At 38.8% G+C, this 14,902-nt stretch overlaps 1 protein-coding gene across 1 annotated transcript in view; it reads right to left on the bottom strand.

Annotated features, from left to right (window-relative positions):
- Positions 1–13,045, bottom strand: part of STAC (SH3 and cysteine rich domain) — a 167,133-nt gene extending 154,088 nt beyond the window's left edge. Inside the window, exon 1 of the mRNA XM_053600530.1 lies at positions 12,656–13,045. Within this exon, the coding sequence (XP_053456505.1) occupies positions 12,656–12,766 (111 nt within the window). The 5' untranslated portion in view covers positions 12,767–13,045. The remainder of the gene's footprint in view (positions 1–12,655) is intronic.
- Positions 13,046–14,902: the final 1,857 nt, after the last annotated feature.

Here is a 14,902-nt window from a genome sequence, read left to right as displayed (position 1 = left end):
CTCTGCTGTGGCTGAAATATTATTGGAATAGAAGTGCTATGGGGGACTGGATGGAAAAACACAGGTGCTAGTCAGAGTGGGAAGTTTGAATGGGAGATTCTGGAAAGGGTATAAATCTCATGTGGACAAAGTCTTACAGAAGTGGGTAGTTGATGTGAAAGAGGGTAGGAGACAAGATCACAGGTGAAGACATGGTTAAGCTGAGGAAGTTAGGGTATTCGCCAGAGTCATCTGCAGTGTGTGAAAATCACCATAGGAGCAGCACTGAATGAATTAGAGTAAGCCTGGCTAGATCTTTATGGAGAGGCAGAGACCCATTTGGGTTGACAGGTGATGGCAGCAGTGGGTAGAAGAACCTGAAAGCATGGACGTTAAAGCTGTGAGTTTTAAGGGAGGAGGTACAACAATCTGGAAGCAGAGTAAGGCTGATGCCTCAGTCACCAGGCCTGATTAAGGAGAGAACAGCCACCACTTGAAAGGCCTGTGGGAGGTGGCAGGGGAGGTGTCAGAGTTAGAAGTGAGGGATACATCAGAGAAGAAGTTGGGATAGAGGGGATTTTGCGACGAGTGAATCCCAGATGGTAGAGTGGAGGGTACTGACCTCTGGGGAGGTTGGGTGATGGGTTGGGTTGGCAGATGTGCTGACCTATACACACAGGAAACTCTGAGAGAAGGAGACACCCCCTACCCCCCTGTGATTTTGGTGATTGACGTTATTAGAAAAAGGGGTGTCACAGGAGTCTTTTCCAAGGTATCCAAGTCACTGTGTTCTGATAAAACAGAGTTGGAGGGACAGGGAGGACATGTGGGGTCTCATTGGGACACAGATCTATGGTGCCACTTTTCATCCCCCCCCCCCACCCACCCACCACATGGCAGTTAGGAAGGCAAGGAGGAAGTGGCACTCTGAGAGCCCAGGGAGTTCCCAGTCCTGCTTCTTTGTTCTTTTTCCTGTGTCTGACCTCAGACCTTAGGAAATACACTGACAAAATTTCAGCTACAGGGGCCACTAGGAACAGGCAACAGGTACGAGTTTCACTTCCACACAGATGAAGCATGCTCCGGGAGCTGAGAGACAGCTTGTCTCCTCTACACCTTCTGCCAAACAGCCTCTTCCCAACTCAGACTGCCTCAGGGTCATTGAAAATGACTCATGTTTCCAGACCAGTTGACTCTATGAATGACACTTATCTGTGGATAAGCATATCAGAATAAAAGCTCACAAGAAGAGATGGGGTGACAAGTTGAGAATGGTACATTCAGTTGAGGGTATAAATGAAACTTAAAATGTGGGCATCAAGAGTGGTTTTTCAAAAGGAAGCCAGATAAATTGCTCTGGAACTTGGAAGAGAGATGTCTGAGTTGGATTCAGATTTGAGAATTGTCAGCTGGTGGATGAAATAATGAGAATAGGTAAGTTTAGCCCAGAGAGATTATGGGAGAAAGAGAGGGCTCTGGAACATAAACAGAATGCTGGGAAAGACCAACATTTGGATGTTGGAAGAGGAAGATATTGTCAAGGGGACCAGAGAGGAACTATTAAAATGGTAGAAGGGGAACAAAGACAGAGTGAGAGATTTAAGAAGGGAGCAAGGGGTCCCTTCTTTTGGTAAGGTAGAAATGTCAGCAAAGGTGTTTAACTCTCCTAATTCCAAATTCAGATCTAAGGGATCAAGGTCACAGAAAAATAGAGAACTACAAAAGAAGGTATTCACAGAGGGAAGCTCATAGGAATCCTGCTAGGGAAGTAAAAGATGGGGCAAGATTGAGAGAAGGCCCTTAGGCTGTCTTTTTATAACCAGTCCAGAGATGTCATGAAGATTTAAATGAAATGGGTAATTTTCTGGCAAAATCCTAGTTAACAAATCTGACTCAAGCCAATTTAGAAAGAAAAGAATAGAATTAAAAATGGAGAAAATGTTTTCAAACTTTAAGATACATGTTAGGTTTAGATATCTGTGGCAATTTTTTTCAAACATTCAAAGAGGATATTATTTCTGGTTTCTGTGAATTCTTCCATGGGGATGTGGGGGGAACAAAATGAACAAAAAATTCATGAACATCTTTCCAAATCATTTTCTAATTCATGGCATATCCTTAAAAATAAAATCTAACCTAAACCACCAAAGTGACAGTTACTAAATAGTCTCACTTATGTATTTAGATATGGAAATAATAAAGCATTAATAATCATAACGCAGAAGTTTATTAAAAGAAAATCTCTAAGGCCAAGCAGGACTTGTTTCAGAAATGTAAGAGGAGTTTAATATTAGGATAGCTATTAATATAATCCATCAGATAAGAAAGCCAAAGGACAAAAAAAAAAAAAAAAATCACATGATCACTTCAATACTTGCCAAAAAGTCATTTGAAACAATTCCACATCCATTCTTTTTTTTTGAGACAGAGTCTCACTATATCACCCTCAGTAAAGTCCTGTGGTGTCACAGCTCACAGCATCTGGGCTTAAGTGATTCTCTTGCCTCAGCCTCCCAAGTACCTTGGACTACAGGCATCTGCCACAATGCCCAGTTATTTTTTGGTTGAAGTTGTCATTGTTGTTTGGCAGGCCCAGGCTGGGTTAGAACCCGTCAACTCCACTGTATGTGGTTGGCATCCTAGCCGCTGAGCTACAGGCACTGAGCCTCCATATCCATTCTTAATGGAAAAATCTTAGTAAGCTAAGAACATCACCTACTTTTCACACAAGAGAGGCTGTCTCAGTTTAATTGTGAACAGGACTGGGAAGCCTAGGATTCTGGTCTTAACAGAATGATTTATTTGGAAATGGATTTATCTTGAAGTCGAATTTACCTTGCATCACGTGATATTTTTACAGGATGAATAAGTACTTGTAGAGGCCTCTAAAGTGACTGCTGGTATATAGAAGAGCTGAGGACACACCTGAACACCCGTACTGTACAAAATTAGGCTTACGGTAAAACATTAGTGGCATTTAAAGTAAGTCAAGTGCTATACTGATACCTCTACTAATATTTGCCATATTGGGAAATATTGGGCAAGAAGCTCCTGTCCCTGCCCATTATGCTCTCCATGAATCCCCTAAAGAATTACAGCTACAGAAGCCACCTTATTATTGCAGATATTATGATAATCTAATTATAACAGCTACCCATTTACTTATTATATGCCAGGCACTGTGCTAAGCACTTATCTGACACTAATTAAATTAACTCTAAAGACAAAGCCACAGAGGGCATTATTATGCTCACTTTATGGAAAGGACAGTGAAACTCTGGAAAGTGAAGGGCAGGGAAGCTTGTGAAATGGCATTCCCAGGTGGCACGAGGGATTTGAACACAGCTGCTCTGATTTCAGAGCCCTGTGCTCTGCACCAGTAAGCAACACTATATTTCTTTATTAATGTTAAGAAATAGAATCTAAAAGATCTTAGATTACAAATTATTAAGAAATAGAATCTAAAAGATCTTAGATTACAAATTAATATAAGAATGAATTTCCTACGTGTCATCTATCACCAGTTAGAAAGTATAAGAGACGGTTTCTTTTTTATTATTATTATTATTACTTAAAACATTTTTTTTATTAAATCATAGCTGTGTACATTAATGCAATTATGGGGTACAATGTGCTGGTTTTATATACAATTTGAAATACTTTCATCAAACTGGTTAACATAGCCTTCACTGCATTTTCTCAGTTATTGTGTTAAGATATTTATACTCTACCCTTAGTAGACTTAACATGTACCCTTGTAAAATGCACCGTAGGTGTGGTCCCACCAAATACCTTCCCTCCACCCATCCTCCTTCTCCCCTCCCCTCCCTCTCCTCTTTCCCCTTCATTTTGGGCTACAGTTGGGTTATACCTTTCATATGGAAGTGTGAGTGCTTATAAATTAGTTTCATAGTAGGGCTGAGTACACTGGAAGAGATGGTTTCTAATAATTAGTGCCTTTACAAAAGAGGACGGGAAGGCTGCCTTGCCCCTTTACCATGTGAAGACACCCCAGGATGGCACCATCTATTTTAAACCAGGAAATAGGCCCTTAGCAGACACTAAATCTGCTGCTGCCTCAAGATTGGACTTTCCAGCTTCCAGAACTGTGATATATACATGTTTGTTGTTTATAAACTACACAGTTTATGACTTTTTAAAAATAGCAGCCTGAATGAACTAAGATGCCCAGGAAATAGCTAACAGACATTTCACTGGTTAAAAAGATATACAATGTCTCTAGATGAGAAATCTCATTATTATAAAGATTTCACTGAAATGGTCTTAAAATTGTCACAAAATTACTTCCAAAATCTTATTTTTATAATTTGATAGAAAAGTCAAAAGATAAATAAATAAATAGCACTCTAAGATGGCACTTGTATTATTGATTATCAAAGTCCTTTTAAAGCCACAATCATTAAAACAGAAGAGCAATGCAAAAGTATAGTATAGTGATCAATGCAAAAAAAAAAAATACAAAACATTAGAATATAGCAGATGACGCCAAGAAAATCTAGTACATGTTACCATTTGTTACATAATAGATATAAAATTTCAAATCAGTGAAAAAAGGAATAAATGATTCAACAAATGGTTTTAGAAAAATTGATTAATCATTTTGGAAAAAATGAGATTTATTCCATATCACATAATGACATAAATTCCAGATGGATTAAAGTGATAAAATTAAAAAGTGTATATCAAGGATCTAGAAAAAAATACAGGTTGATATTTTTCTGTTCTCCATGCAGGAAAACCTTTCTAAGTATGAATGAAAAAAAAATAGCTAAATAAACTTGAAACATTTAATACCATAAAAATAAGAATGCTTCTAAGTTGAAAATGTAATGAAACTGAAATTTTTCAGTTTCTGTGAAAATGTTGGCAATCTATGTGAAAGATCATTTGTTTACAAATTACATTAAAAAATCAATAGGAAATGGATGACAACTATTGAAATGAACAAGGACACTAACATATAATTCACAAAATAAGACAAATAATAAAAAATGAAAAGTAACTCCTCCATTGAATAAATACTATTAAAACTATAATAAAATTCAATATGTATTTGTCCTTTAAATCTGCTGATTTAAAAGGCTATGCTAGAACTCAACAACAATAAAACAAACAACCCAATCTAAAAATGGACAACATTCTTGAATAGATATTTCTCTAAAGAAGACATTCAAATAACATAGATGCTCAACCTCTCTAAACATTAGGGAAATGAGATCAAAGCCCCCAGAAAACAACTAATGTTGGTGAAGATGTATGTGGAGAAAATGGAACCCTTGAGCATTACTGGTAGGAATTGTGCAGGCACTGTGGAAAATGGTATGCTGCTGATTCCTCAAAAAATGAAACTTAGAATTAACATATGATCCAGCAATTCCATTTCTGGTTATACACCCAAAAGAAATGAAAGCAGAGATTTGAAATGATATTTGTACACCCATTTTCATAGCAATATTATTCACAACAGCCAAAAGGTAGACGCAACCCCAATAGATAAACAGAATGTGATATATACATACAATGAAATATTAGCCATTCTTACAAGGAAGGGAATTCTAATACATGCCTCAACATAGATTAACCCTGACAACATTATTTTAAGTGAAATAAGTCAGTCACAAAGGGAAAATATTATATGATTCCTCTTATAAGAGATACCCAGAGTAGTCAAACTTGTACAGAGAAAAAGTAAAATGGTAGTTGCCAGTGGTAGGGAAAGAGGGGGACAAGGAATTAGTGGTGAATGAGCACAGAATTACAGTTGAGGATAATGAAAGAGTTCTGATGACGGATGATGACTATGTCTGCACAACAATGTGACTATACTTAATGTCACAGAAGTGTATGCTTAAAAACGGTTAAAATGGTAAATTTCACATTATGCATAATTTACCACAGTTAAAAAACAAAAACCTTTAGGTGGTTCATTTTCATGTCTGCATAGAGTGAAATCTGAACAAGAAAGAGGATAAACTAGAAACAAAGTTCTCACCAACTCACCATTTATTAGATTAATGATAAATCTTAGCTTAGACTTAAAGGATAAAAATAAGTAAATAAATAAAATATTTCCCCCAAGAATCCCAGACACGAACTGACTTTTGTATATATTTGAGGATCAAATTTAGACCAAAAATGTTGGTATGGGAACCCACAAACTGAGTAACTAACAAAAATTGGTTTTTATTACCAATGACATACATCCTAGGGGACTTGACAAAAGCAAGTCCTTTGCAGTGGGACCATGCCCATTCTCTCCAAATAGATTTATAGATTCAATGTAATCCCAGTCAAGATCTTAGCAGGTGTTTAATGCACATTGATCAAGTGATTCTAAAATTCCTATGGAAATGCAAAGAGCCTAAAATAAACCCAAGCCAATTTTTGAGAAGAACAGCAAAGCTTATATTTAGGACAGTGTCAGTACAAGGATAGACAAAGAGATGTGACAGAATGGAAACCTCCACATAAACAAATCATTAGTGACAAAGGTAAAAATGAATCTCGACTCTTACTTTACACCATAAAAAAATTTTGAATGGATTATAGATCTACATGCAAAAGGTAAAATAATAACAATTTTAGGAGATAATACAGGAGAGTACTTTCATGTCTTTGGGGTAGGAAAAAATTTTATAAGCTGGGTACAGAAAGCACAACCATGCAGAAAAATGTTTTAAAATTGGGTCATATGAAATAAAGAATTTCTGTTAAAATGAAAAAAACAGTAAGCCTTTTTTTCAGAACAGAATAAGATATTTGCAATATATTTCTTTCTCAAAGTTCTCATCCAGGATATGTAAAAATATTCCTATAGAATTTAGAAAAAGATAACCCAGTAGAAAAATAGGCAAAAGACTTGAACAACTGTACAAAAAAGTAATCAATTGCCAATAAATAAATGAAAAACTGCTAAGCTCATTAGTTATTGGGGAAATGGAAGCTAAAGCCACATCCCAACATGATGCTGAGTGAAAGAAGCCAGGCATGAGATACTAGGATTCTATTTAGTAAAAGTTCAAAAGTAAGCAAGCAATTTGTTGTTAGAAGTGAGGATACTATTTACCTTTGGGAAGGTAGTCCAGAAGCAGGTATGAGAGAGATTCTGGGATGCCACTAATATTCTATTTTGTGATACATGTAGTAGTGATTACACATGGGTTAAGAATTTTATGTTTTTGAAAATTCATTTAAGCTGTAATCTGATACTATAGGCACTTTTTCATATGACATTATACTTCAAGGAAAAACTTACTAAGAAAAAAAGAATGTAATATAACTTTTCTGAGGTCATTATGATAATGAGAATAAAATACCTTAGAAGTGTTTGTAGTCGGACTTAGTACTGGTAAGACGATTTCTTGTGAAACTAATCAGAAATATATACAAATGTTGATATCTCAGGATGTACATTTTAATACTTTTTACCTATGTGATAGTGGGAAAGAACCTAAATGTAAATCAGAAGGTATTGATGAAATAGATGTGGTAGAACAATGAAATGAAATATTATGCCATCTTTAATATTCATGTGATCAATTATTTAAGATTATTAGAAAACTATGTTCAACATTAGGTAGAAGAAAAAGTATAGTGTGCCTTTAAGTATACAGTATTCTAAGTTTGTTTCCAGTGAGTATCTGCATAAAAAGGAAATATGCATAAAAGAGACATAGCAAAATTTAAGAATACTTATTTCTGAGTGGTTGTGTGATAAATAAATTTTTTCTTTTTTAAGTTTTCGTGTGTCTTCTAATTGTTACTCTGAATACTTTTTATTTTTGTTATCATGACAATAATTTAAATAGGGATGTAGTTAACCTTGTAAATCTAGCTCCATCTGAGTAACACTCAAAATTACTTGGGCAACAAGCAGGTCACCTTTGCTAGAGCCTTTTCTTAGGGTTTACATGTAAATGGGAAATGAAGAAAGGAGTGATTCCCTTGAGTACTTTGGATGGAAGGGAAAGAAGCCAATAGAGAGGCATGAATCTTGCTTTCTTTGACATCCTATAATCTTTACATTTCTCAAATTTGGCTAGAAAATAAATCATGTGGATACCTTTAAAAAATAACATTTGCTTGGGATCCTTTCTCAGGGATGTTAATTTAGTAGGTCTAGTCTATGGCCTAGGTTCCCTAGGGATTTCAATGTAAAGCCATGATTCTATTTTCTTTTGTCTTTTCCCCTGAGGAGAGTTAAATTCCTTATCAACAATAGTTTTACAGATACGTAGGTAGGAGATGTACCAGGTGCAAAGCTGGAGCTCAGTAAATAGTTGCTGATAAATGGACACAGAAATCCTTCTGGGAAATTCAGGACATGTCCTCATGGTTAGGGATTTCTTTTTCTTATGTTAGATCACAGTCCAGATTCAGAGGGGACCATCCAGGAATGAGAAAAGTTGGTCCAAGGCTCCAATGGGGCACTGAGTGGCTTATATCACCCTTTTGAAATCTAGGTAACATGCCAGTATTCTCTGGCCTATCTTCTTTAGAAAGAAAAATAGCTGAGATGAAATCTCACTGTAGTCGATACCATAACTAAAAGTCTGAAAAGAAAAATTCAGTTATACTATTGGAATGTCAGTTGAGGTTACTGAAATTATTCCAGGGATGACATTTGGAGTTGGCTAGTGGTAACAGTAACCCAATTGGAAATGTGTACTGGGAATAGATAGTGCTTTAAGAAAGTATATGCTTACAACATGTGAGGGATTTTACATATGCTTAGGCCTTACATAAAACCTCATCAGCTGGATACCAGCATCACCATTCTAGAGACAGCAAAGTTGAGGCAATGTGTTAGGTTTGTCACGCTGGGCAACTTGGTTACAGAGGAATTTTTCTTTATATTCAATGGTTTCTGTCGAGCACTTGGAAAATAAATTAGGTTGTGGTTATTATCCTTCTGGAATAATTAGTGGAAAGATAGAGCAGTAAGTTATATTAGTGGCTTTCAAATTTTTTCAATTCGACTAGCTTCATAAAAAATACAAAAACTACAATCACATTAAGGTACATTACTGCTTGTGCTTACAGGAATTTACTCTGAGGAAACTGTAGTGGGATACACGAAGTCCAAGACAAGCTTCCTAGATATGGATATTACCAATTACTATTTGTGTGATCTTGGTGAGTCACTGCCTTTCTCTGGGCCTCAAGACTCTAAAGAGTGAAATAAAAGAGGATATTAAAATAACAGTGGAGACCCTTTATGAATCTGAAATAAGCTGTGAATCCTTCCCCTAGATGATGCATATATACATGTACAACTTTGAGTGCTAGTTTTGATTATTCTCAGATTTTCCAAAAACCATCCATTCCAAAAAATATATTCCATGCTTGATTAAAAACACCCAGAATAATGTGCTAATGGGATCACAGTCATGTTTTAAAAAAGAATCCTTATCTTTTAGAGATGCAACTTGATAGTATATTTATGGGTGGACTTATTTCATATCTGGAATTTCATTTAAATTAGTGATTAGGAGATTAGTGGTCCTAGGAGATTAAGTTCATGATAGTTCTTTATACTATTTTCTCTACTTTTGTGTGTACTGAAATTTTTCATAATAAAATAACTTTCACAATAAACATGATCAATAATTTAAAAAGTAACCACAATAGAAAACCTCTAATGTTTCCAATTCTACTAATAATATTCTATGATTTAGCATTTCAAAGCTTCTGCAAAGAATATGGATATCTGGTAACATTTCAAGTGTCAGGACATTGGATCATCATTTTCTCCTAATAAACCCTCTAGGCTAGAGAGCCTGTTGTGCCCCATTGTCCAGATGATTATGACATTCCATTTAATTTCTTCTATAAATATACTTTTGGGGAAAGAGTAGCAAAATGAAATGCAAAAAAAGCTGCAAAAGCACTGGACACTAATCTTTCACGTAATAATGTGGCTCAATTTATTTTCATAAATTTCTTAAGATGGAAGACACATTCAATATTGCAGATGATGTTTAGCGATGTGTAAAACACTGAGGACAGCAGGTGAGAAGGGAAGATGTGAAATAGTCTGTAAACATGGGAGAGAGTTGTATGGTGGCTCCTGCAACTTGGGCCCTGTCCTGTCTGTGTCACCCAACTAGCTGTGTGGTCTTGAGTAGATCACCTAACCTTTCTCAGTTTTTACTTTTCTATCCATAAGTGGAAATAATGACAGGATTTTCTACTGTGAAGATTAAGATTGTGCCTGACTCACAGTAAGCATTCAACAGACACTCACTACTGTTCTCTCAACTATGGAAAAGTAAAAATTGGTGAAAAAATATGGAAGATATAAATCAAAATGCTATCAATAGTTGCCTCTAGATTGTGAAACAATGGGTGTTTTGCTTTTTTTTTTTTTTGTCTTTTTGTCATTTTTCATCTGGACGTTTCCAGTATCTACACAGAGTATTTGTTACTCTTATAATCAGAGAAAAAGAAGTTCTTCTGAAGTCGTAATTCTGAAAGTCTTCCTGAAAAAGTTTAATGCCTAGAGGGGCCTGAACCATGTTTGTCCCATGAGGTCTTTTACAAACAAAACCACTTCATGAGAGAGTAAGATGGAATGATTACTACTGTCCAGTTCACAATTTCTTCACCAGGTTTCCATGTTTAGGGGGGAAGATCTTTGTAAATGCCAATGAGCTTTAACATATGGCCTTCCTGAGATAGAATAAATAGAGCCTTCCTCTTCTTTTTCATGTCATCCTGTTCCTTATTACACGTCCCCCCACACCAGCAGGTTAGTCTTTTATAGGAATATGGATCCCTTTGAGACTACCATGAATGCTGTGCTAAGAAAAACTCACATTCAGGCACACTATTTTTTAGTCAATTCCCTAGGGTTTGTGGGGCCCCATAGCTCATCTGCATTGATTAAGAACACCAACGCCATGATAACACAGTTAGGAATGTATAAACACACATCAGGTGCGTAGACCACCTTCTGAACAATTGACTTGTACAAATCTAAACTATAAGCCTGAAAAATTGGTGGATAATTATGGGAATTACATATGAAGTTGTGCTTTGCCAAATAATTTACATTAGGACATCTATAAATAGAAAATCCATACAGTGTGTGTGAACCACACTGCTGCTTACTCAAATGCTAAGCTCTTTCTAGAACACACTTAGTGCAGAGCAACAGGCCCGATTCAGAAAGTGTTCACCAGCTTCACCTCTTGAGTTTAGCTACACTCATTTATGGAATTCTATACTGCTTTTGAAATAACAACTAACCTATGTCACTTTGCAGACTGATGGAAGACAATAATGAGACACGCAGAAACCTGAGGTAGTGCATGTGTGTGGGACATGAGACTGCTTTGGAGTAGATTGTCTGAGATGACATGGATTCCATCTCCTTATCTCAGGAAGGAAAAAAATACAGTTTGGCTGCATGACTTTGTCCTAACACTTGTACCCAGGATGGACATTAGGGCATCGCATGTATTTTTCACAATGATCCTAGAAGGTGGGGTCTTTTCCCCTCATTTGCAACTGAGTTTTAGAAAAGCTGACACACATAACCCAGGTCTGGCAGCTGGTAATTAGCACAAAAAATTAAACTAAATTACAAAACTTTCTGTCTTAAATGGTTACCTTCAGGAAGCCAGGATATGTACAGGCCTCACCATTACACCAAATCCCCTTGCCACTAAAGCTCTGATTTTGACAAGGGCTGCCAGGGATGTGGGTGAAGGGAACCAGGATTGCACTTTTCTCTGCCCCATCTGACTTGCTTTCCAAAGTGGCATTCCCCTTTTCCTTTGCTACTGATGATACATACAGGGACTGCCTCGCATTCCAAAAATGCCTGGGGAACTTACAAAGAAATCAAAGAGTCAGGAGCCCTGCACTTGAAAGAATCCATATAATACCAAACTCCATCTTAGGATTTTCACTCCCAGTTGAGTTGCCTTTTGGTATTGCAAGGCTACCAGCCACATTTTACTTCATCCTCTTCCAAGATTTCCAAATGCGTGTGGCAACCCAGGAGAGTTTCAGAGGAAGCGTAAGGGCGACAGAAGTGCTGCGGGATTGGTCTGAGTAAATGTACCAGTGTAACTTTCATAAAAGCAAGTGTAAGTTCTTTACAGTATTAACTTCCACAAGAGGAGCATCAACTTTCAGGCAAATGTAGTTACTTCCCTTTCACTAGACTTTTTGTTGTTGTTGTTGTTGTTAAACTCTGAAGTTAGAGATAAGACCTGTCAAGCAAAGGGTCTCTGAGACCCTTGGGATATGGAGACTTATCCCTCAGCTGTCTCCATCCTTCAGCTTTCAGAAACTGCCTATACCAGACGCACTTGGGGCACAAGCAGGTTCAAAGCACAGCACAACCGAGCCCCCACCCCACAAGAAACCTATCTCTGAATCCAGCGTCAACATGAATTGCGTGTGCGTCTGTGTCTTGGTGAGAAGGCTGGGTCCACAGGGACGTGGTCCAGCATCATTAGTGGCGGGTCCTGCTGGACGTTCAGGTCTCCAGGGAGGGACAAAGAGTCCTTGAGCCCTGGCTAAACTAGGGACGCGATGCGTCTCAACCCCTGGCGCCAGTGCCAGATTAGAGGCGACAAAGCTGGGCAGAGAGAGGAGAGGAGAATGAGTTTGTGTTCTCTTGGGGCAAGTGTGCGCGAGGTACCTTGGATTCCTGGCTGCTGGTGGATGCAGGAGAGGGCGGCTGCTCGGCGCTCGCCGCCTCCTTGGGCAGCCCGTCCACCCCGTCCTCCCTGGCGCCGCTCGGAGGGATCATCGTGGCCGCGCGGGAACGGTGTTGGGCTCCCGGAGGAACAGCGAGGGACTGCTTTCCTGCGGTGCGCCCTGCGGTGCGCTAGGCTACTCAGCTCCAGGTCCCGGGGACTTCCATCTTCTCGGAGGCGCCTGCGTGTCCTCCTCTGGCCTCGACTCCGTCCGTCCCTGCCCACCTCCCCGGCACTTCGGCGGGCTGCAGAAGAGCAAGCTCTCCCTGCTCCGCTCCACCAAACGCGCGGCCACCACGCCGGCGACCTCTCAGTCGTGACTGCCACCCGGCAGCCGGCAAGTGGGCTCCAGCTCCAGCGCCCAAGGAGGAGGGAGGTGGAGAGGCAGCTCGGGGCGGGGCTCGGTGGCCAACGCCGGGAGTAGTGAGAGCAGGCGGGGGCCAGCGCCCTGGAGAGCTCTGGGGGAGGCTAGACGTGCACCCACACTGGGTCAGGGGTGATTCCTTAGGAAGGATAGTGAAAATTCAGACCACTTCCGAGAGAAAAGAAAACCTGTGACGTGTACAGCCAGGAAGGACCACCTGCAACCACTCCCTCATTCCTCACCCCCTAGAAATAATGACTCTGAAAGAGACAGTGACTTAGCTGTTAATAGGGCTCACCCAGTGACAGAGAGCAGTGATCAGAGCCGGGTCCCCTGACCCATGGGCACTGCACTTCCTCCATTCAGCTCTGATCTAAAGCAGAGAGGTAGCGCACTTGGTGTGTCTGGACACCTGTTTCTCATCTGTCGTGTATTTATTTTGCTGAGCCTTTTACACTTTGCCCCTTATTTAATACTCACGGACATGTGTCTACGTAATATACTTCTATTTTATGGATGAGGAAATTGAGGTTTTAGGAAGGCTAAGTAATCTGCTTTTAGTTACTACACTATAATTTGTGGAACTGGGATTTAAAACCATTTGGCTTCAAAATCTATGCCTTTTTGACTGTGGAGCCTCAAATGTAAGCTAAGTCCTAGAGGCTAAAGAGCAGTTGGATGTTGCAGTATAGCTAGGAGTTCAGGACTAGTCACTGAGGGGCAAACCAGTGTGTTTGATTAAATCTTTTGGAAATACACGTGGAGAGTTAGTCCCATTGGATAAAGGTACAGAAGGGTACAGTTTCTTTTGAAGACACAACCTTAACATGTCAGTTAAAGAAAAACATCTAGATATTTAAAAGCATCTTTCCCTCTATTAATACAAACCTCCCTTCTTAATTTTTTAACAGAAAATTGTAAATGTATGTTCAGATTTTTTAATGAACTGTAAATGTTTGCGAGACTAACTTCAAAGGTGTGTAACCTGTATAGCTGCACAGGGCCGTGCCCTTGGTTTAATGCTCTGATATTTCCATCTTGAACTTCTTAAAAAAATTAATAACCAGCAGCATTTTCCTTTTGTACTTGACTTTGTGAATTATGTATCTGGTCCTGCATGCTTACTCAGCTCATGTCCTTTGGAAAGAACTTATTACTCTTTCCATACCAGACATCAACTGCAAGCTCCTGTCCTAAGTGTCAGCTTCTTACTCAGCATTTGGTGCTCAGAATGCTGTGAATTCCCCAGTGAATCTCAGCCTCTCATTTGACCAGGCCAAATGGCCACAGCTTTTCCTCCTGATTGCTGGAGGCCAAACACAATTCCTGATTGCTCAGTAGAGATAAAATTCTAGCAGCCAAAGTCAGGACAGTAGCAACCGGTGCACAGGTGTACAACGTATCTTCATGGAGCCTCTATTCTGTATCAGATGTTATGCTAGAAACTCAGGCTAGAGCAGAGAGAAAACTGATTAAGCCTGCTTTCCTGGAACTGGAGTCTGGTGAGAGAGAGAGAGAGATTAATGAAATCACGCAGACATACATACACATACAAACACACACTTTTAATAAACCATGATAAATATAGGACTTTAAGGAGTGTGTACAGATGTGAGGTCTGAACTACAAGGGTCCAGAGAAGTATGCTAAAGGAACTAAAACTCCCAGGGTTTATTGGCAGTTCCAGTCTTGAAGAGCAAACATACCCTGGACAACAAGAAATGTTCAATCTTTGGATTTTGTTTTTTTTAGGAATTGAAGATTTCACCCTTCATTTTAGTAAATGCTTAGCTCTAATTAGCCATAGTATTATCCAAAAGTGTAT

Source organism: Nycticebus coucang, chromosome 8 (assembly GCF_027406575.1).
Source record: "Nycticebus coucang isolate mNycCou1 chromosome 8, mNycCou1.pri, whole genome shotgun sequence".
In the NCBI taxonomy this organism is placed as follows: Eukaryota; Metazoa; Chordata; class Mammalia; order Primates; family Lorisidae; genus Nycticebus; species Nycticebus coucang.
Note: the sequence above shows the minus strand (reverse complement) of the source record. Positions and strands in the feature narration are given on the sequence as shown.